Below are 22,405 nucleotides of genomic sequence, written 5' to 3'. Positions count from 1 at the left end.
CAGTTAGGAACTGTTCCCCAAGGGAGCTCCAGGCCAAATGACATATGACACAACATGGAGGAAAAGGTCACTGGAAGTAGAATGGAAAGGAAGAATGCTCCAGGGAAACTAAAAGTTGCTGATTCAGAAGGGTAACCATCAGTCACTAGAAGAACAGCCCTGGTGAAGAGCAGACCAAGCATCTGCTGCTAATAGATGGAAACACAGGGACTGGGAAACACCAGTACTGTTTCAGAGTCTGAAATAAACCTCTTCCATAATAAAGTAGCCATTCAGTCACCATTAAAAATGGATATTGATAAGGTGACCCAAATCTGTTTAGAGCATTCTTTAAGAACCTTAGAATAAAATGTGGGGATTAGTGTGATAAATAAATAATGTGGTGGTGTGCAGGTAAGATTATGATAACATGAATTGCAAACTGGCCAGGAATGGAGCATCCCTTTGATGTGAGTCCTGGTATTTCTTTCTCTTTCTCTTCATTTTAAACTATCATATTGTATCAGCTGATCAAATTGATCCTTACTTCTAAATATAGAATAGTCCTATTACAGAGATAAATGTATATACAGAACAGCAGTTGTCTTTCTACTGTTAGAAACTAATGAAAGAAAAACTGATATATCATCAAGATACATCTTTTTTTAAAGTGCACAAATGCCATCCAAAGAGATTAAAAACCTCATGTGATTTTTCTTATAGCTCCTTTTATGTTAAACTGCTGACTTGTGAAATGTGAGTACGAAAAAGTCAAGAAAAGAATGCATAAGACAGATTTCCTACTTTTCTGAAATATGTTTAGGCTATTTAAAGCTGTGCTCTGTCCTTTTTTTAACCTAAGTATGGTAGGTAGTATAATAAAATTATCGTTTGTTTGTCTTTACCGCTTCTGCTTCCTGTTAAATACATATCAGCATATAGCCTTATGATCCTTCAAAGGTCCATGCATATTACAAAATAGCTTCATAGCTTCAGAAAGTACATTTATTTGGAGACACTTATTTCAAGTAGCACTAATTGTATCCTCAATTCGTGAATTTTAAGCTTCCTGAGACTGTAACATCAATTCTTCGTTTTGAAAAATAAATCCTTTTTTCTTTAATGCTAAAAAGATTACATATTCCAGCTAGGTTTCTTTGTTCCTTAATCAGTTTGCTTCTGACAGCATTCACTTATCTTCTCAAAGGTAATGTAACAAGAAGTCATTAATAACTTTTCTTTTAACAGGATGGAAAAACAGCAGAAGATCTGGCTAGAACAGAGCAGCATGAACTTGTAGCTAGTTTGCTTACAAGGCTAAAAAAGGTAAGGAAATGAATAAAAATTCAATTTAGCTTCAATTCAATTCAGCTAATTCTTACATCAAAAGATATTATAAAAAATGGATTAAAAATATCTAATTCTTCCCTTCATTTAATGAGCTCCAGAAAACATAAATTCCTTATTTTAATTACTATATTAGATAAGAACATTACCATTTTCACATAAGTTTAAAACTTGAAGATAATCAGTTTCTAGCTTTGGTTCTGTGGATGATTTCATCAATGATCTGCCACAAAGCTAAGTTTAAGTATGAATTTTTAGCCTTTCATGGTTACCTGAACAGAAACACAAAATATCACAAAATATTGATTCCATGGCTGGCTCAAAACTGAATGTGAGCTGTGAGCTGCAGAATAGGATAGAATGTGGCTAAACAATTTTGGTATTATGTGGCTGCAGATAAATTGTAAATTAAGGTATTGGATAGTTACATATGCAACAAACTTACAGACTTGATAGAATAAAGGAAGAAAAGTATGTAGGATATATGCCAGTGGTGGCGAACCTATGGCACTCCAGATGTTCATGAACTACAATTCGCATCAGCCCCTGCTAATTGGCCATGCTGGCAGGGGCTGATGGGAATTGTAGTTCATGAACATCTGGAGTGCCATAGGTTCGCCACCACAGATATATGCTGATCTTTTCTGATCAGGTACATCTGATTCCCTACTGCTTTTTAGACCCTAAGGAGTTATCTCTTGGTAGGAGACAGGAAGAGTGAGGAAATGTAGATGTCACCACTACATTGGCACTTCTTAAGATGACTTCTAGCAAAAAGTCAATTGCTTCATAGCCTCCTTATTCTGGAATGTACCAAGAAATATAGCTGATTTATTGTGCAATCCTATGCAGGATTATGACTTCATTGGGCTTAAACTGAACTAACTCTGCATATGATTGTAATGCAAGTCAGAGTGACTTCATAATTGTATGTATATTTGTGTTTTTAGGATACTCACAGAACGCTGTTCATCCAACATCTTAGACCTACACATAATCTGCAACCAAGGATAAAACTTAAGCTCTTTGGCCACTCTGCATCTGGGAAAACTACTCTTGTAGAGTCTTTAAAATGTGGCCTCCTGAGAAGCTTTTTCAGAAGACGGAGACCAAGGATTTCATCTACAAATTCCGTCAGGTTTCCTCCTTCACCTTTATCTAATAAGCCATCAGGTACTACTTTAAAGATCATTATTTTGTACCTTTGAGTAAGAATGATTGTGTTTACTGTTGATATTTTTTTAAATTCTAAAGTATTGGGCATTAGTTACATCAATAGTGATGTGGGTGCATGATATTGTTCCACATCGTGTTCTAATAGTTGTCCGTTAGAGGGAAATCTGGGTGGGGTGCATTTTTCTAGTACCTAATACTGCTTTTTGAACATTTAGGGAAAAGCTTTATTCCTTCAACATATATCCAGTCAGCAGTTATACATCTCTGTATCCCTGGAATAAAAATATCCTAGGTCAAAAAAAAAAAAGATTGGAGCTGTTGTATCTCAGCAAATCTGTTTGTGGAAAGTGCCGTCAAGTTACCGTTGATCTATGGCAACCCCATATGATTTTCAAAGCAAGATACGTTTAGAATTGGCTTGCCATTGCCTGCCTTTACATAACAACCCCTGACTTTCTTGGTGGTTTCTCATCCAAACAGGAACCAGGGCTGATGCTGCTTAGCTTCTGAGATCTCTAGCCTGGGCCATCCAGATCAGGGCAAGCAATGCAAACTAAATAATTATCTAAAGCAGCTGCTGGCCTTCAGTTGCTTTTTTAGGGCTAAGATCCCTATGGAAATGTTGTTAGTCTTCAAAGTGCCACTGGACTTCTAGATGAAGCTAGTTCACTATAAATCCTTCCACCAGTATCAAACTGGAGGACCAAGATGAACGTTTTTTCCCTGACCCTGGTTGCACCTACAATTTGCAGGTCCTGCTGTTTTTATTATTATTATTATTATTATTATTATTATTATTATTATTATTATTATTATTATTATTATTATTATTATTATTATTATTATTATTAATTCAATTTGATAAACCGCCCTACCCCCAGAGGGCTCAGGGTGGTGTACAACAACAAACAACAACACAATAAAACAAATCGAATAGCCCCAGTTAAAAATAATACAAAACCTTAAAACTATAAAACTATAGTGGCACATAGTATCTTTTATTAGCTTTGGCTGATATGCCAGTTATGGCCATTCCTTGAAAAGTGTCCGTGGAGATGCCTTTGTCTAGAAACCTCAATTTATTTGAAATGCAACAGCTAGGCTACTGTCAGGAGAGATACAGAATCAGTCCTATCACCAAAACACTGAAATATCTGTGCTGGCTGCCCATTTGTTTCCAAGGCTAATTCAAACAGATGGTTTAGAGCCCTAAATGTCTAGCCGTGCTGTTAAAACCTGTCTCACAAGCCCTATTCAGAGGTGAGGTGGGTGGCAGCCAAAAAACTAGGCCTTTTCAGTAGTGGCACCTGACTTCCCTTGAGACCCACCTGATCCTCCTACATTGCTGTCTTTTAGAAGCCAGGACAGAACATTTCTGTTGACCCAGGCTTTTAATGAAAGAGTTGATTGTTTAACACCATTTTAGTGTTCTTTTACTCTGAAACTGATATTTCTAGCTGTTTAGTGGTCTGTTTTTATGCTTGATTCTTAATGCTGAATTTTAATTTATAGCTTTTAATGTTTGTTTATTTATTTATTTATTAAATTTGTAGGCCGCCTCATCCCCAAAGAGCTCGAGGCGGCTTCCAATTAATTTTCTCATTATATTTTACTTAGAAAGTCACAGGCAGATTTCATTCAAAGATGGCATAAATTCTTTTTTTCCCCTAAATAAATAAATAATAAACACTCTAATGTCCAGGATGTGAGCCAGTATTGTATAGTGGTTAAACTATCAGTGTTGTATAGTGGTTAAGCTGGGGAAACCAGGTTCGAATTCCCACTTGTGCCATGGAAACTTGCTGGGTGACCATGGGTGAGCTACACACTCTCAACCCAGACCCTGGTTAGTATTTGATGTGAGACCTCCAAGGAATACTACAGCAATTCAGGGCATGTAATGGCAAACCACTTCCCTTGAAGAGTTACCACAAGTCAGCTGTGACTTGACAGCTAAAAATAATGTCCACGATACAGGAGACATCTCAGACATATTGTTGTTGTTTCCAAATGATGTGAACAAACTAGAATGTCCTTTGCATCCTCAGTTATAAGGATGTTCCTTCATGGATTCCAAGAATGGAACCTATTCTGTTAGATAATGCTGTGTACCAAGGAAGGACAAAGAGTATTCCATACTAAATACAACCTTTGCTTCTTGCACAGTTCATTGACATCAAAATTTGAGTTCATCACATTTAATTTATTAGAATATTTATAGTTTTAAGTATATGCTATTATTATTATTATTATTAAAATCTTCATTTATCTCTGCCTTCAGAAATATCAGCACAGAAGAATTACTTCTTCTGACCACTAGAGGAGGCTAATTGACTGCAGAGATTGTTATATGTCCTTAGTACTTGTTCAATTTATCTGAATCTTTTAAATTAGAAAAACAGTTCTAATGGCCACACAAAACCAGAACAAGAAAAGATTTGTTTTCTTGTTTTAAACTCTTAAATGTTATAAAATAGTTCAGTCTTTTGCTTATTCTTCCATCTGCAAAAGACATGCTTGTGCCATATAATTTTAGAAACAGTTTTCATAGCCATATGCATTGCCCTTCAGAATACACTAAATGTATTAAGCGCCTAACTAGGCATTACAAACAGCACAAGTTCATCATTATGGAGTCCTGATGGGAGTGTGCAGACCAGCTATGGGGAACTGGCCAGAAGGCTTCCAGAAGTTTTCGAGTGCTTGAAGCAAGCTCCCCCCTCCCCTCTAGAGCTGAGACCGGACTGGTTTCCCATCCAAACAGTCACAGAAAAGGAGGCATGGAGAGTGCTCCTCCCTCAGTTCTCTTTGCTGCCATAGAAAGAGGATCTGCTTCACTGAGTGCTTTCATTTTACTTCAAAATGTTTTCTTTCTTCATGATGTCTTTGTTCAAGAAGTGTTCCAAATGAGGCACAAAGATGGCTCATAATGATGATAATGAAGAATGCCTCTTCTGACTTGGTGAGATTCATGCGTCCCAGTTACATGCCTGTCTTCCTGCCTTTTCACTCCAAAGGCCAAGAATTAATGGGCTTAGAGCAGTGATGGTGAACCTTTTCGAGACCGAGTGCCCAAATTGCAACCAAAAACCCACTTATTTATCGCAGTGCCAATATGGCAATTTAACCTGAATACTGAGGTTTTAATTTAGAAAAAACAGTTGGCTCCGAGGCACGTGTTACTCGGGAGTAAGCTTGGTGAAGCAACCGTGCAACACTTCAAATGGGTGAATCACTTCCCTAGAAGGGTTTACTCAGAAGCAAGCCCCATTGCCAGCAACCGAGCTTACTCCCAGGTAAAGGATTGTGCCCAGGCCAGCCTAGATATGTGTGTGGGACGGGGGGGGGGGGGGTGATTTTCTGCTCCCCTTACATGACTAACTCTGTGAACATGTACCCACAGAAAAGGCTCTGAGTGCCACTTCTGGCACCCATGCCATAGGTTCGCCACCGCTGGCTTAGAGGTTTCTCTGTGAGAAAAGTCTCATTCCAGTGGATACTCCTTCCACTTAGTCTGTGAAGAGGACACATAAGTTCTTGGTGACTTTAGTTCCTATGATTCTATCTGGGCAATCATCTGGCCCAGCTTTGGATGCCCTGTTAAAAAGACCAAAAAGAAAGTGAAAAATACCACTCAGGCCAAGCCACTAATTTCATGACCCCAGGGCTCATCTGCATCGCATCCACAGTGTAGTTCCCTGATTTGTCCACCAGAGGTCTCTTCTTAACATCAGCTGTCCTCACCTCAACACAGAGGTTTGACTCAGTCCAGCATATCTTCTGGGTGTCAATCTCCCAACTCATTGATGTGGAGATCCATCACTTCCATGTCATCCATCTTCTTGACATTGTCATTTGAAATCTGCTCGTCAGATTTGTGGTCAGAGTCTGGAAGACTCAGGTCGAAGCTCCCACTCCCCCCACCCTCCATACTCTTTGTCACCTGTCATAGACTCTGCTGCCTCTGCTAGTACACAGCCTCTCTATCATCTGACAACACCTTTCCCTCTGTTCAGCAAACATTAATCTCCCTCCTTCTTCTGTATTTTCAGTACCTGATTCCAAAAGATTTTTTGAGAGGCCTAACTAACCTCTACCCCATGTTTAATCCTTGTCTCCCAATTTGGAGTCCATCTTTGTTACTATCACAAATTATACAGAAACCTTTTTTGCCACTGACAATGTCTGACTTGTTTTTGTCTTATAAGGTTGCTGTCGTGGTCGATATCATCTCTGCCAGGAGAGCAAGAGAATTATTTGCTCTCTGGGTAGACTCTATTTACCAGATTTCACCCTGATAAGGTGGTCCTACATCCTAGCTTAGAATTTAGGCCTAAGGTGGTATCTCACTTCCATATATTCAGGATATTACATTACCAGTGTTTTCTCCAAATCCTCAATCCACAGGTGAACAATCACTCTACACACTTGATGTTAGGCAACCACTCATTTTTTATTTAAGTTGTCCAAATTCTTTTCAACAAGACAAAAATTTGTTTCTCCACATTCTCTGCTCTGACATTTATTCCAGTTGTGTTAAACTGTTTTGGAGTTTTTTTTACACATGCACCACCTTAGGCATTTCTTTGAAGTAAAAATTCCCAAATAAATACTCTTTCCCCGAGCCATCTTCCTGCTATTTTCTACTTATCCCTTCTTGCTTCCTTGTTTTGCTCCACTTTCCCCCTGCAGTAATTTAACTAAATTCGCAGTACTATAATTTTTAGGGAAGATGTATGTAAGACAATCCCTTTTTAAAGTGTTTTCTGGGGCTGCTGACACTAATAGCACTACCCGAGGGATCACTCAGTGAGTAGGAAATGCTTTGCTGTTCCTTTCACATACTCCATCTACTCATAGCCATTGTGGGCCTTTTCCTCACTGCTGCTGTTCTCCACACGGCACAGGTCAGCCTTCTTCCCTTCCACCCTTCCCACCCAGTCTGTGGAAGGCTTCTTTGTTCTCTGGGTGACTCAGTCATGTTGGCTACTTCTGCCCTCCTCCCCTAGTTGTTGGAGTGGTCTCTCTTCCTGAATGCTTTCTTACTTGACCACGAAGCACATAGGGCTCAACTGTGCCCATCAGCATTTCTAAACTGCACCATATAGCTAATGGATGGCATACTCTCTTGCCTATCTCTGCAGGCTGTGTGAGCAGTACCTCCACCCCAACAGAACTCACCAGTAATGAAATGGGAGCAATTTTATGTATCAGTAAATTTGCATGAGAGTTTAAGACAACCCCCCATTTTAAAAAATGTTTAAAAACTTTTTAAAAATTGTATTGTTTTCATCTAAATACAGTACTGTGGTTAGTCTTCTTAGTGCTAGAAAATAACATTCTGGTTCAAATTACTGTGTAGGTCTGTTGATTTTAATCCGTGTTATAATGACACGAGGGAAATAAAGTGCTTTTAAAACATGGCCTAATAAGTAGGCTATTAAAAATAAATACAACCTAAGCATAGTAAATCCACCCTACTGAGAACCCAATCTCTCTAGGTCTTTTTCCTCCTTTTTATATCTAATTAGGTATGTTAGAAAAGACCTCCCTTGTCACCAAAGGGCTATTCCAAACAGCTGAATCATCTCCAAGGACCATGGAGTGCTTCTGTTGTGATTGATTGCCATGCACTCGTAAATCCTAAAAGGATATTCCTGACAGCTGTTGATAGTACTAGAACTAGGAGCTTATTTTCTTCTTTAATTTGCTCTGTCCCGTTGTCTTAATCCCATATGATTTTGAAATAATCTAGTTGTACATTTTTCAAGGTTTGTACTTTTTCTCCCTTTCCCTATGATCTAGTTTCTGTAAGCATTTCAAATCTTTACCCTGGCTGTGAGAATGTTAGCGTGAGAAGCCGGAGCATGATTTTTGAGCCAGGCCTGACCAAAGGGATGTTGGAAGTATTCGTTTCACCTGCTCACCATTCTCACTGTTCAACGGATGATCAGTCTACAAAGGCCATTGATGTGCAGAATGCTTATCTGAACGGTAAAAGATGTATTCATTGCATGATTATTTGCTTTTAATGCAACTGGCATGTTCTCAGTGCAGAAATATTCCGTATGGAAATCTCCAGAAGTGTGGTAGCTCAGTTTTTTAGACTAGTTATACTGCTATAATAAATGCTTAACATGAAATAGTGACATCACTTTTACATCTGGGTTTGGATATGGGAAATGAATCACCTGTTAAAGAGAAGATCATTCCTAGGATATTTTACATGGTATCTGAATAGATCTGATATAAATATAAAGGGGTGGGGTTCTGTACAGGATTTAATTCTCGTCTCGTAATGTCTAGAATGCTTTCATAGTAGTGTTCAAAACTAGAGAAGCAGACAGAATACTCCCAGTCCCTTCCTACTTTCATGCCACTCAGATATGGGAGAAGGAAGAAGACTTTTTTTCTCCAGCTTTGATTGCAGTTCATTCATTTTGATCTAGAAGAAAACATCACAAACTGTGAACATTCATATTTTGAGTGCAGGAATGATGTCATCACCACTAATAAGTGAATCATGTTTTTCACTTAGCAATGAATCCTCATTTACTAAAGGATCTTCTGTCAGCAGAATGGGATATCTTAGCTTCCCCCTCCCTCTTATAGGTAGGCTATTATGTGCCTTTTACAAGTATAGATGTTATACAAGTATAATTATACAAGTATAATTTATAATAAATACATATGTATTTTTTATATTTAATCCTTTTATACTTAGTGGTCCCTTGAAACAATTTCTTGACCCTTTAGGTCAAAACTAATTCTAGTTTTGTAGGGTGACGTTTGTTCCCCTCTTGTTTGAACACTCTTTCATCTTCAGCAAAATACAGTTGGTTGGGATATAAAGCACTCACAGTGCCCATGAAATGAAAATTAGCAACCAGCTGTGACTATCATAATCCCACTGGTTTTGCAGATTTAGCAGCATTACTCCTGAGAGATACAAGTTGTGCATTTTTAAGCCTTTATTTTTGAGGGGACCTTATACCACATAGTAAAAAGGCATTCATGTGATACATTTAAGAGTCTGTCAAGCAAGAGAGAACTCAAAAAATCTAACGCTCATGTGGATAGGAGAGTATGTTGTATAAAAGTTTCCATGCTACATTTATGCAAGATTTTTTATCCATTTGGCTTACTATTATGATTCTACAGGAAGGCTGTACCCCCCCCCCCCATTCCTTTCCTTAAAGACACTGTGTTGCAGATGAACTTATTTCATTTTGACTACAGTTTTGCAACTCGTTGCACATATTAGGTAGTTCAATCCACTGGGGGGGGGGCACAAAAGTACTTTTGGAAGCAGCACAAGGGCACGCCAACATGAGTGCCAACAAAAGGGGCAAAGGCCCAGTGGAGGAGCTAAGATGCTGACTTCAGGAAGCAGCACAACTGTATGGAGCCTGAAACCAGAAGCTGCTGTGCACCCCGACACTCCTCTGCCACAGGAGCCAGCCTAGGTGGGGGCATTTAGGGAGCATTCCCAGGGGGTGGTGCCAACTTCAGGTTTCCACCGGGTTTTTGACCCAGAACTACCCCCTATGCTGCCTGGGAATTTACACCACAATTTAGTGAGGGTAGCCCATGAGGTAGTAAAAAAGGTTTTTATGCTACCTGCACCACCTGAAATCCCTTAGGAAGCAGTGTGACTGTGCTGCCACTGCGCCATCTCTGGCAACTGCAGAACTGCCTCCTCCCCTCCCCGCTGGGTTTCTGTGGATTGCACAGTAAGTCTCTTCTAATCACTGTGTCCTACACAAATATATATGGCTAAAGTCCTGTGATTTCTGTGTCTAATTTTTTTTTAAGTATGGTCAGAGGTCCCCAACATGGCACTGGAAGCTGCCAATACTTTCCTGATTCTTGTTGAGCTTTTTATGAAGCAGGTGGGGCCATTGTTAAGCAGGAGTTATTATTGGCTGCTCTTCTTCAAATTAATGGGCTTTCAATGACTGCAGTTGTCGCCTCAGCCACTGAAGAACCAGGAGACTGGGCTTTCCTTAATTACTGTGCAATCCCATGTACCCTTGTCTTCCTCTTCTCTTAGGCTTTCCTCTTTTTAGTACCACTTCTCTTTCTCCCTAACTCCTTCAGGCTTTCTTTCATTTTCTTTTTTTTTCTTTTCCTGCCTCCTCACCAGGTATTCCTTTGTTCTTTGTATTTCTCTTCTTTGAAATACATTCATTAAAAACAAAAAGGAAAATGTTTTTAAAACTTCCACCCAAAGCCATATTAATATGAAAAGCCTAAGAGAGATTTGAGTAGCATGAATATCATTACATTAGAATGTTCCCAATAATGTTTGGCAGTCAAGAGTAGAAAAAATTCTGACTTTGATAGACAATCCTGTCTTTTATTAATGCTATTCACATTCGAAAGTGTTAGCATGAGCATCTCGCCTGAATGTCCATACATCTGCTTGAAAGAAAGATCCAAGAAAGATCTCTTCACAAATTAAATTGGTGACCAGTACCTGTATAAATGTTGGATTTGTATTACACATTCAGTTGTATATACATTGCCTGTTCAAAGAACAATCAAGTTACACTATACACTCGAGCCCTTTGGGGATGAGGCGGCCTACAAATTTAATAAATAAATACACAGATTTTACATGCGTTCACTATAACCTGTTAGTCTAAATCTGCTCCATATGTTCCTACCTAGATCAACAAAATAATATGGAAGTGAGGGGAAATGATAGCATGAAGTCTTACAGTCTAGGGAACTAGGCTGCCTGAGGGAAGATGAATGTTAAGGAGAAGTCCGTCCACCTGTGCTCCAGAGTTTCTTTCCTTGCTGGCTGAACTCTGCTTCCTGACCGCACACTTATTATATTACTCTTGGCGTATCAGTGGCCAGACTCTGAATTAGGCAGCTTCATGTGTTCAGCATGTTTACAGTGAAGTTCTTTTGCAAAGTGAGTGGGGAGGTATTGGGTTTGGCTCCATCTCCTTTGGCAGCCATCTTTGGCTTGGCTTGGCTTGGCTTTGCAACCTGTGGCAGTCATTTTAGGGTTATGCTCACTGTCTCCTTTCAAATTTCCAAAGATGTGTACAGGCTCAAAAAGGTTGGGGACTCCTGGTATATTTAGAAATTGTGTTCATCTGATAGACTTGATGATATCTTTTTGTGTGTTTTTTTTGTAGGAATTGGTGATTTCAGTGTATGGGAATTCTCTGGGAATCCTGTGTATTTCGGCTGCTATGATTATTTTGCTGCCAATGATCCCACCTCAGTTCACATTGTGCTTTTTAGTCTTGAAGAACCCTATGAAATACAGTTGAACCAAGTGACCTTTTGGCTTAGTTTCCTAAAATCGCTTGTTGCTATTGAAGAACCTGTAGGTATGCTATCTGTCTGTCTATCCATTATACTGTCTGTTCCAACATCTACAATCATGAAAATGTAAATTAAATCTATATTTTCCATATTAAATAAGTGTATATAAAGTATCTGTGCATCCATACACATCTAGAAAAATGAACTTTGATTACAGCAGATAACAAAATTAAAATTCACTTTGCTACAACTGTCCTTAATAGCTCAACAAACGTTTTGTAGAGTGTTTATAATAATTCATGGAGAATTGCAAACCATTCCCTTCATAATCAGAAAAAAGAACTTGGTTCCAGACTATTTAGACATGCTTGTGCTTCACTGAACTCTGCATGGACTTTTGGCTCCCAAATGCCAGCTTATGAATGATTTCATGCACATATCAAAATGGCTAAAGATCAGCTTTGAATTCAATACCCCATATTTGTTATTTTTCTGAGGTTTATTAGTTTATTTTTATCTATATTTGTATCCTGCCCATCCCAAAAGGGCTCGGTGCAGCACAACATTAAATTTAATACAGATAAATAACAGCCAATAAAATAACAATTAAAAACAATAAGAACCAACTACAGATGGCGATACAGTAATTTTGTTTTTGGATTTTAAAAAAGTGGCTGTCCCCATCACCTGCTCAAAACTATGTTGCCGTTTTCTCAAATATATCTTCTGTGGGAACTTAAAATAGACGGCTTATGAATTCCTAATTTGCTTTTTCCTTGTTCGTGAAATGGAACACTTCAACTATTTGTGGTAAAGATCCATCTTTGTATTATGGAATGTAGTGAAAATGCATAATCAATCCCTAATTCAATCACAATAAGATACCCCCACCCCCTAAAAGTGTTCATTCTTTTTCTTCTTAAAGCATTTGGAGGAAAGCTGAAAGCCCCACTGCATGTTGTGTTGGTTGCTACCCATGCTGACATTGTCAATCTTCCACGTTCTGCTGGAGGAGAGTTTCAGTATGACAAAGATACATCACTTCTAAAAGAAATTAGAAACAGGTGAGATGAGAAACGAAGCATAATATAAGTTAAGGATTGTTAAATTAAGACCCAACAGAGAAAAGTGATACTTTTTGTTAATAATGATGCTAAAGATTTAATTTCATTTTCCTGCCTAAAGGCCAAGTGCTGAACATGTAGGTGGGTTAGTATTTGGTGTAGAAGAAACTGGAAGTCTATATGAAAATACTTTATTTGATGAATTTTTTATTTTGAATATGTTTTCGACTTTGATTTTGAAATACAAATAAAAATTGAAAACCCAAAAAAGACATGGAGCACAAAATATAACACCATGTAATGAATTAAATATTCAGATATTTCTAGGTATATAACAAGAAATTGAATTGAGTTATTTTACATAATACTGCTCTCTTCAGTATAAGTAAAGACATTCTAGTAACTTGAGAATATTGTTGTTGCATTTACTGAGTGCTTTAAGACTGCAACTGTGTGTGCATTTACGTTGGACTATAGCTCTTTGAATCTGATAGTAATTACTAGAGCAGTACTGAAAAAATTAGGTAAAATTCTGATTCAGCTTTATTTGACTTTAAAATTATCGTTAAAGCCAAAAAAAACCAAAGGAAGGACACGTTCAAGGTTCTTGAACTATCACTCTACCTCTCTGGACTCTGGCACAGAATGTGTTGACTAGGAACCAGCACTACAATTTATACTTTGGGGCCAGCCAGCCAGGCAACCCAAATAGAGTTTGAATATCCCAGGGAATGAAAATCATCCCAGTCTTGGGCAGTTTTGCTTGGGCAGATTAAACTTTTCCTCTCCTCGTGTGTCCTGTCCCTCAAGGTGCAAAACTTTGCAAATTTCTAGCTAGCAGAAATACATAACAGTCACTGGCTGGCTGAGTCACCCAGTCTCCAGTTTGTTGCCCTGGAAACAAATTAACAAAACAGCAGAGTTCCAGGAAAGGAGAGAGAGAGAGAGAGAGAGAGACTTAGCCACAGCCAGCTCAAGCACCATTTCTGCTGGGCTTCAGGCTGCTCCCCCCACCCCAGACCCTACCAGAGAGCCTCCAACACACATAGCAATGGTAAGTAAAGTGGAGGGAGATTCTCGGGGGGGGGGGGATGTCTCTAGTTTTAATTTCAAGTGCATAAGTTTAAGGGGTGGGGGCATTTTCTAGTTTTAACTATACACAGTCAAGGTAGTTAATTTTAAAGGGAGGCCAAGGTGTCTAGCCACTGTTGAAGGCTTCCTTTAAAGTTTAAATCCCCTGAATGCAGAATGTCGAATATCTATTAGTCATTCAACATTCTGAGCTATTTGATCAGCTTTTATCAACTTGTATTCGGGGCTGATAAAAGCCAAAAAAAGATGAATACAGCTTTTTTTCAGTATTTTTAAAATTCGGATATTCCAAATTACCAAGCCTAGTAATTACCTCTGGATAAACCCACATGGGATAAGGATGCAACAGTATTTCAGCATATCTGGTCCTGTGCTACAGTTGTTAAGTTTTTTAAAAATGTGTAAAATAGGAGAAGTAACTATTAGCTCTATAAAACTATAAAATAATACATGGCTTTCTCTTAGGTTTGGCAATGACCTCCACATTTTGGACAGATTATTTATTTTGGATTCTGGCGCATCTGGCTCAAAAGATATGAAGATTCTCCGAAACCATCTTCAGGAATTACGCAGCCACATTATCTCTGTAAGCTAAAGTCTCCTTGAAATAGAAATATGATTTGGTGAAACTGCATATATAGGGATTCAGTCATTTTAGTCTGTAGTGCAGTTTGAACTGTAAACTTCATACTCTTTTAGATGAAAAAAAATAGGAAGATTTCTATTTTTTTGAAGAAAAGACAGGAGTTTAATTAGACTGCAAATGTATTTTTCTGATTTTCAAAATCAGAGCCTAATAAACATAATGTGGTGTTTATTGCAATAATGGAGGTTTATAGCATGTCTCCAGAGTTCAAAGATAGCTGCATTCCTCTTATACAATATTTTCCCAGATTATTGTGTATTTTTCAGCATTAGCCTGGTACAGATGACCCCACTGCCACCATGTGTTGACTAAACAAATGGGCAGGGAGAGTGAGCACGAGAGAGCTCCCGCCTTCACATAGTTGCCTGATTGGTTGCAGTATGTGAATGCATGGAATGCCTGTGCTGCTGATCATGGGAAGGGCGTGTGGCCACTTTCTCCATGTGGTCCCATCCCGCAGACATCCAGTCAAGTCCATAGAGCAGTGATGGCGAACCTTTTCGAGACCGAGTGCCCAAACTGCAACTCAAAACCCACTTATGCGTCGCCAAGTGCCAATACGGCACTTTAACCAAGCCCCTGGTAATGGCAGATTTCTATTGCAAAAAGACCAAGGCAGTAATCACCTTTGGGTGCCACATTCTTGACTCCCAATAACTAGAACTGTTATTGCAACCTAGCCAAAGGAAAGTGTCCCTACATTTTTCCAGGGGAAGGGATGGAATTAAGAACAGCTACTGTTGCACAATATGTGTAGTTACCAACATCTTGTCTAGGCAGTGGCTGGAAATCTCCTGAGATTACAACTGATCTCCAGGTGACAGAGATCAGTTCACTAGTTAAACCTGGTACAATTATCAGCTCCATGATTTTATTTAACATCAGGAGCAAATCAGCATCTTAATAATAATGAGTAAACATGTATTTTAAGGGGGGTTGGGGACTGTGTTTTGTGCTATGGTTTAACAAGGAGTTGAAAGCCCAAGAAACTGGCAGTAACACTTGTGAAGTGCATCTCTGATCCAGCGGGAGTGCTCACACCACACTGGTTCCTGTCCAAAGGAAAAATGCCTTGTGATGTGATTTTATACGCGGAGTTCTTGTCTCCATCTACACCTTTGCTGTTGCTACTTGGAGAAAAACGAGTGAAAACTAACGGTGGCTCTTTGAGCCCATCGAAGATGTTCCCATTAATGCGTCATACCGCCCTTCCTTGCAGCACTCAACTGCTAAGTGCAAGCTGGTCCCTTTCCCTCACTCCTTCCTCTCTCAAACCCTCCAACTTCTTTTCGACTATAGGGCAGGAAAGCGGGGAGAGGGGCCAGCAAGGAGTGGAGAGGCTGTTTGAATGGGGACACAAAAGGGCCACGCAGAGGTGGGAGGTGGGAGGGAGTCTGACGGGAACTCCTTGCCAAAAAAAATTTTTAAAGCTGCACACTCCCACAGACCGCGGCTTTTGTTGACAATCCCATCTCCCTGCTACCCGAAAGGCCGGTGCTTTTAAGCAGAACTGGATTAGCATCCCATCTGCTCCTGCAGCAGCCGGTAGTAAACACCTCCCCCAACCCTGCCCCTTTGCTCTTTCCCCCCACCCCCCACATGCATGTCCCGCTGCTGCAACTTTGCCCCTCCAGCAAACTCAAGTAGAAGCAACAGGCTGCCTCATCTCGGCACCTCTCGGCTTTAAGCAGTCCGGCCTCTCCCTCCGGCCGCCCAGACACCTACAATAATTTGCTTGATGCACCGATTGGTAACCTATCCCCGCATCTCCGGAAAAGGGGCCAGCAGCACCACCTACCCTACCCTTAAAACAGAAAGGAACAAATCGGAGCGTTGGAAAGATTTGGGATTATTATGCCTTCGCCTTTTGTAAAAGGGGGGGGGAGGGAGTGGGGAGTTCTAACGCATGTACCACCCTTTGCACCTTCCCAGGGGAGAAAAAAATTGGTTAGCCAAACGCCAGCAGAAGCTGTAACAAAAGAGAGCTGGGCTGCAATCCTGGTCCCGGGATGAGCCAGCCTCTCTCGACCGCTTCTGGCTCTGCATTCCAGAGAGCTGCCCCTCCGTCTCTCTCCCCCACCTATGCCCCTGTAAGGCATGAGTACGCCATCGTGGGAGTAAGGGCCAGGGAGGGTGATTCTGCACTCAGCAAAGTTCATGCAAAGCAGCTGCAACCCTCCGCTTTGCAGAGACTTTGCTGAGTGCAGAACTTTGACCCTGGGATCCATCAATGCACCCATCCACCAGAAAGAAAGAAAAAAATCTTCCCATCCATTCAGATGGCTCCTCCTCACTCGGCTCCCGTGATGGTGCTCTTGGATGGTGCATCCCACCAGAGTGGAGACTCGCAGACTTTCTCGGGAGTCATTTCCCTTGCACAACGTCGCGCTTAACTCCTGAGTAGACCTGCTTGCCCTGGCTCCATTCGGTGTTTTTTAGCGGCTCGCTGTTAATGTCCTGCAGCTGCCCCACTCTTGAATTACCAGTGAAGCCGCTGCTGGTGTCACCAGAAGCTGCTCTGCTAACATTTTTTTTTTTTTGCCTGTTGAAATGTGGTTGCACATGGGATGCACCAAGAGCACCATGAGATGCTGCAAAAGCAAATTGAGAGTGAAAAGAAAGAGAGAAGGGGAGCCGAGGCGGAGGAGCCGTTTCACTGGACGGAAAGATTATTTTTCCTTTCTTTCTGGGTGGATCGTGCATTGATGGATCCCAGGGTCAAAGTTCTGCACTCCTCAGCACCCGCAAAGTGGGATGCTGGAGCTGCTAATTTCCTCTCTCCCGCCTATCCCCCCAACCCCTGTCCCTGTCCCTCGCAGAAAGCTGCAGGAGGCAAACTGGAGCCCTGGGCTCGGATTGTTTGCAGTCACTAAGAGGAGGAGAAAGAATTTCCAGGAAACTTCACAGTGAAGCGACGGGGAGCCTCCTTTTGTTCGCCAGCCCCCCCTAAAAGGCTTACAAGATAAAACGGCTCACCTCCTGTTCCTTTGAAGCTCCCCCATTCTCTCGCTCTGGGCCTCTTGGCAGATAGTGGAGAGAGTAATCATGTGGGAATTAGAGGGGACGCCCCACAAGAAAAAAGGAGGGGAACGCCCCCAGAAGGCACTGGGGTTCTCTGGCTCTCCAGTGCCTTCTGGGGCGTTCCCCTCTTGCACTGCCTTTCTCAGAGGCCCTTCTTGGCGCCTCTGATGACCCAGACTGGGAGCCAACTCTGGCAGGGGGAGGGGGAAAGGGGGAGGGGGAGATTGGGCACTCGCTTGCCCAAGGAGAGGCCGCCGCGTGCCACCTGTGGCACGCGTGCCATAGGTTCGCCATCACGGCCATAGAGGCTGGAGAAGGGGTCAGTATGCATCCTGAGCATTCAGTTAATGTGCAGGTTGGTCATCTCTTTCACTTTACAACAGTTGTGTTTTGCCATTGCTCCAGGTAATTCAGGGTTACTGATGGAGCTTATGCTTGAATAGAGATAGCTTCCCAAAACTGTCAGGAAGTGCCTTAACTGGCATTTCATTCATTAAAAAAGGAATATATGTATTCATTTTAAAGAGACAGTAAATCTTCATCTCATATAAGGTCAGTAGAACCTTCCACATCCAGTACAACTGCTGCTGAAATAACATAGACAGCCAGATACAGTTTTGTTGCTAATGAGATTTTTTCTGAGTTAAAATCTGAGTCTACTTTCTTGAAGCAAAATTAAGGTTCACTGTGGTGTTTCTCATAGACATGTCCACCAATGACTCACTTGTGTGAAAAAATCATCTCCACCCTGCCTTCATGGAGAAAAATTAATGGACCCAATCAGCTCATGTCCTTGCAACAGTTTGTATATGATGTGCAGGATCAGCTTAATCCATTAGCAAATGAAGATGATTTGAGACATATTGCCCAGCAGCTACACAGCATAGGAGAAGTAAGTAATCAACAGTTTTGTAATATTAAGTAGATAGTCACTTCTACATACTTATTGATACTCAGAATTACAGTGTTTTAGCTTTACCTACTAGCCAGTAAAACTTGTGGCTGCCATAAACTCCTCAGAAGGAGTTCACAGAAGGAAGATGGTGCCTCATAAAATGCTGAATTTTAGAACAGCCAAAAATTGCTTCTAAGTTATGTGATGACACCCACCCACCCACCCACCCCGGTCACCCACAACAAGGGTTCCCAGTCCTTAGCTGCTGCTGCCTATTTCAAAGCACAATACAATATGGGAGACCCTCTTCTCCCCATAATTGGATTGGCAACAACAGTCTAATGTTTTGATGACCAGGAGCCCTTTCCAAAATTTAATTAGCAAATCATCACAGGTCTGGCAGTCAGGAAACAAAAATTATGTAATACTCACAATATGTTATGTTACCTTGTGATCAAATTCCTGAGATCTCTTCTCTTCTCTGCCATTTCTAACTGAAAACAAACAAGTTATTTTGCTCAGTGTGGAGCTACACAAATAAAAAAAATCATATACTTTGCAGGGCTGTTCACATTATATTCCTAGCCCTTATTTAATAGCTGTGTTTCAGGGAATGGTATAATTGCCAAATTTCCTCAATTGCACTTAGTATCTAAAATCTCAAATAAATTGTGCTCAGAGTCTGAATCTTGCGGATATGTTCTGATTAATTAGTTTAACTTAACGTTTCAGTCAAAATCTGTTATCTGCTTAAAGTGGAACATTTCTTTATTCAAAGAACTCTACAAGTTTAACGTGATTTTGACTTGTAAAGACCACTATTAAGTACTATAAGTCCAGAGAGTAACTTTCCAAGGGTCATCTAGAGAACTTCATAGCTGAGGAAGAATTTCATTCTTCTGCATTCAAACTCAACTTCGTCTACCATGGTAAAATCAGCCCCTACCTACCCTTTCCTTAAAATTAAGAAAGCCTTTCTAAATGTTTCCATTTTTAACAATTATTAGGGGCAATGATCACTTCAGTATTCTAGACTAGAATATCTTCTTTAGAAGTAGGTGTTTTTTCCATTAAAATGCCTCTGTAGTCTTTGCTAACCTTTCCTACCCTTCCCTTGGAAAGCTGTACCCTCTAATGCATTGGGAGAAATCAAAGCTGAGGCAAGGCGAGCAGGGCAGTGTGTATATGCTGCAGTTCCACACAAACACAGAATTTGTTATTAGTAGTACTTTTCAGTTGAGAATTTGAATATGATTAGCAGGATGACAAGCCATGAAGAAAGCTCATGTGCTGTTTTTCCTCTTGTACTGGACTTGACCTGTGACTTTCTTTTACTGAGCAGATCAATATCATGCAAAGTGAGACAGTCCAAGATGTTGTTCTTCTGGATCCTCGCTGGTTATGTTCAAATGTCCTTGGAAAACTTCTGTCTGTGGAGAACCCCAAAGCCCTTCATCATTACAGAGGCCGATACACCATAGAGGATGTCCAGCGCCTGATACCAGACAGTGATATAGAAGAGCTTATACAAATTTTGGATGCCATGGATATCTGTGCTAGGGATCTCAGCAGTGGCACAATGATAGATATTCCTGCCTTGATCAAGACTGACAGCCTGCATAGGTCCTGGGCTGATGAGGAGGATGACGTTATGATTTATGGTGGTGTTAGAATTGTTCCTGTGGAACACCTGACCCCATTTCCTTGTGGAATCTTCCATAAAGTTCAGGTGAACTTGTGCAGGTGGATACATCAGCAGGGCACAGATGGAGATGCTGATATACGTTTGTGGGTAAATGGATCAAAGATCATGAACCGTGGAACTGAGCTCCTTGTGCTCCTTGTCAACAATGGTCAAGGTATTGAAGTTCAAGTTAGAGGACTTGAAACTGAGAAGATCAAATGCTGCTTATTGCTGGATTCTGTCTGTAGTACCATTGATAACTTGATAGCCACAACATTGCCAGGACTCTTAACAGTCAAACATTATCTCAGCCCTCAGCAGTTAAGGGAGCACCATGAGCCAGTAATGATCTATCAGCCAAGAGACTTTTTCCGTGCACAAAGTCAAAAAGAGACTTCATTGACTAATACCATGGGTGGCTATAAAGAAAGTTTTAGCAGTATTTTATGCTTTGGGTGTCTTGATATCTACTCACAAGGAAGCTTGGGGATGGATATCCATGTGTCAGATCTGAATCCACTTACAAGGAGGAAATTGAGTAGACTTCTGGATCCACCAGATCCCATGGGCAAGGATTGGTGCCTTCTTGCAATGAACTTGGGCCTTCCAGATCTTGTTGCAAAATATAATACAAACAGTGGTACACAAAATGACTTTATTGCAAGCCCATCCCATGCCCTTCTGCAGGAGTGGGGAAATGCCCCTGAGAGTACTGTGGGTGTCTTAATGTCTAAGCTGAGGGAATTAGGCCGCAGAGATGCAGCAGATTTTTTACTGAAAGCATCCTCTGTGTTCAGGGTCAGTTTAGATCCTAATGGTCATGAGGCCTACGCTTCTAGCTGCAACAGTGGAACATCTTATAATTCAATCAGTTCAGTAGTCTCCCGGTAAAAGCAAATGCCAGAAAGCACACTCTGATCTAATTGCAGACAGTGAAAGAAGGTTTAGTATGGCTGACTTTTGTATGTATTTATAAGTTCCTAAATCTCCACCTTTTCCTAGCATCACTTTGTAAGCAGTCTTCCTATTTTTTTAACAATGACCTGTTTCTCTTATTTTACTTATTTTAAAAAGCTGGTGTGTTTCTGGTATTTTGCAGTCTGCTTCTAATTCTATATTGTGCTGCTTAAATACTGACTCCAGCTTTAAAGTAGCCAACTGTGTTTTTTTAATCATTTTTTCCTAACTGAAGAAGACTACACCTTGGCTTAATGTTCATTTTGTTATGCCCTCACTTTTCCATTAAGCTTGTTTAATTTTTTTTAATTGAAAAGCTATGATAGTGCATTTAGATTTTAACACCATGCTTAAAAATGGGGAAAAAAGAGTGCCTTTGCAGAAGATGACGTAGTTAAAATCAAGTGATCCTGCTGAAGCTCTTAAGACAAGGCTACCTCTGTTTCACTGTCTGCATGCTGGTTGCTACAAGTGGTGCTTGCCTTTGTGTTCTCTTGCTGTTGTCAGGTGTTGGTAACATGAAATTTGTTCTACCGAAAAGCTCTTGTGTTGGATACCGAGAAGGTACAAACATGTAATGCATTATCAGTTTTTATTTCAGTTAAAGTGGAATGAAAACTTTAAAACCCACAAGTTTGCACCTTCCATTATTTCCACATATCTCAGGAAAAGATTTTACACAGTTGTAGAATACACCACAGCACACACGCACACAAACAAGTGTTAGTTGAACAGACTTTATTCTGTATTTAATAATGATCCATTTGGATTGAAGCAAATGGTTTTTCGCTTTCAGATACTGGTGTGCTTATTTCTTATACTTGAAGGTTCGCCTTTTTTTTTAGGAAAGCAAGAAATTCTTGCAGTGAGAGGGTTTTTAAATTGGTATGAGGGAACAAGATCATTTCTTCTGTCTGAAAAGCATGTAATTTTAATGGTACAAGATATATTGTGTATATACATATGTATTGTATGTATATATATTAATACTGTTTTCTTTTAATCTTTGTCGTAGTAAAATTTTAAAGGATTTTTTTACAAATAAACCATTGGTGGTTGTGTCTTTTTTATCACTTCTCATTTATATGTTTTTGAATTGTTAACTTAAAGATTCTTTGAACTGAAACCTACTTGATGCTGATAATAACAGCTTGTCCCCATTAGCAGCTAAGAACTCTCATTCTAATGCCCATTGTACATGGTGCAGTTTTCTACCGAGCAGCTAGGTATGGTATGTCTTTTAGCAAAACAATATA

General features: G+C 40.3%; 1 protein-coding gene across 2 annotated transcripts in view; it reads left to right on the top strand.

The window, feature by feature from the left end:
• DAPK1 (death associated protein kinase 1) overlaps positions 1 to 22,195 on the top strand; it is a 96,472-nt gene extending 74,277 nt beyond the window's left edge. For both annotated transcript variants that reach the window (XM_048502932.1, XM_048502931.1), the window contains exons 19-26: positions 1,228 to 1,305; positions 2,277 to 2,499; positions 8,308 to 8,496; positions 11,658 to 11,855; positions 12,716 to 12,854; positions 14,412 to 14,532; positions 18,317 to 18,505; positions 19,851 to 22,195. In XM_048502932.1, coding sequence (XP_048358889.1) covers positions 1,228 to 1,305; positions 2,277 to 2,499; positions 8,308 to 8,496; positions 11,658 to 11,855; positions 12,716 to 12,854; positions 14,412 to 14,532; positions 18,317 to 18,505; positions 19,851 to 21,083 — 2,370 coding nt within the window. In that variant the 3' untranslated portion in view covers positions 21,084 to 22,195. The remainder of the gene's footprint in view (positions 1 to 1,227; positions 1,306 to 2,276; positions 2,500 to 8,307; positions 8,497 to 11,657; positions 11,856 to 12,715; positions 12,855 to 14,411; positions 14,533 to 18,316; positions 18,506 to 19,850) is intronic.
• Positions 22,196 to 22,405: the final 210 nt, after the last annotated feature.

The sequence above is a fragment of the Sphaerodactylus townsendi genome, linkage group LG07, assembly GCF_021028975.2.
Source record: "Sphaerodactylus townsendi isolate TG3544 linkage group LG07, MPM_Stown_v2.3, whole genome shotgun sequence".
NCBI lineage: Eukaryota > Metazoa > Chordata > Lepidosauria > Squamata > Sphaerodactylidae > Sphaerodactylus > Sphaerodactylus townsendi.
The sequence above is the reverse complement of the archived record's forward strand: the minus strand, read 5'-3'. Positions and strand labels throughout refer to the sequence as shown.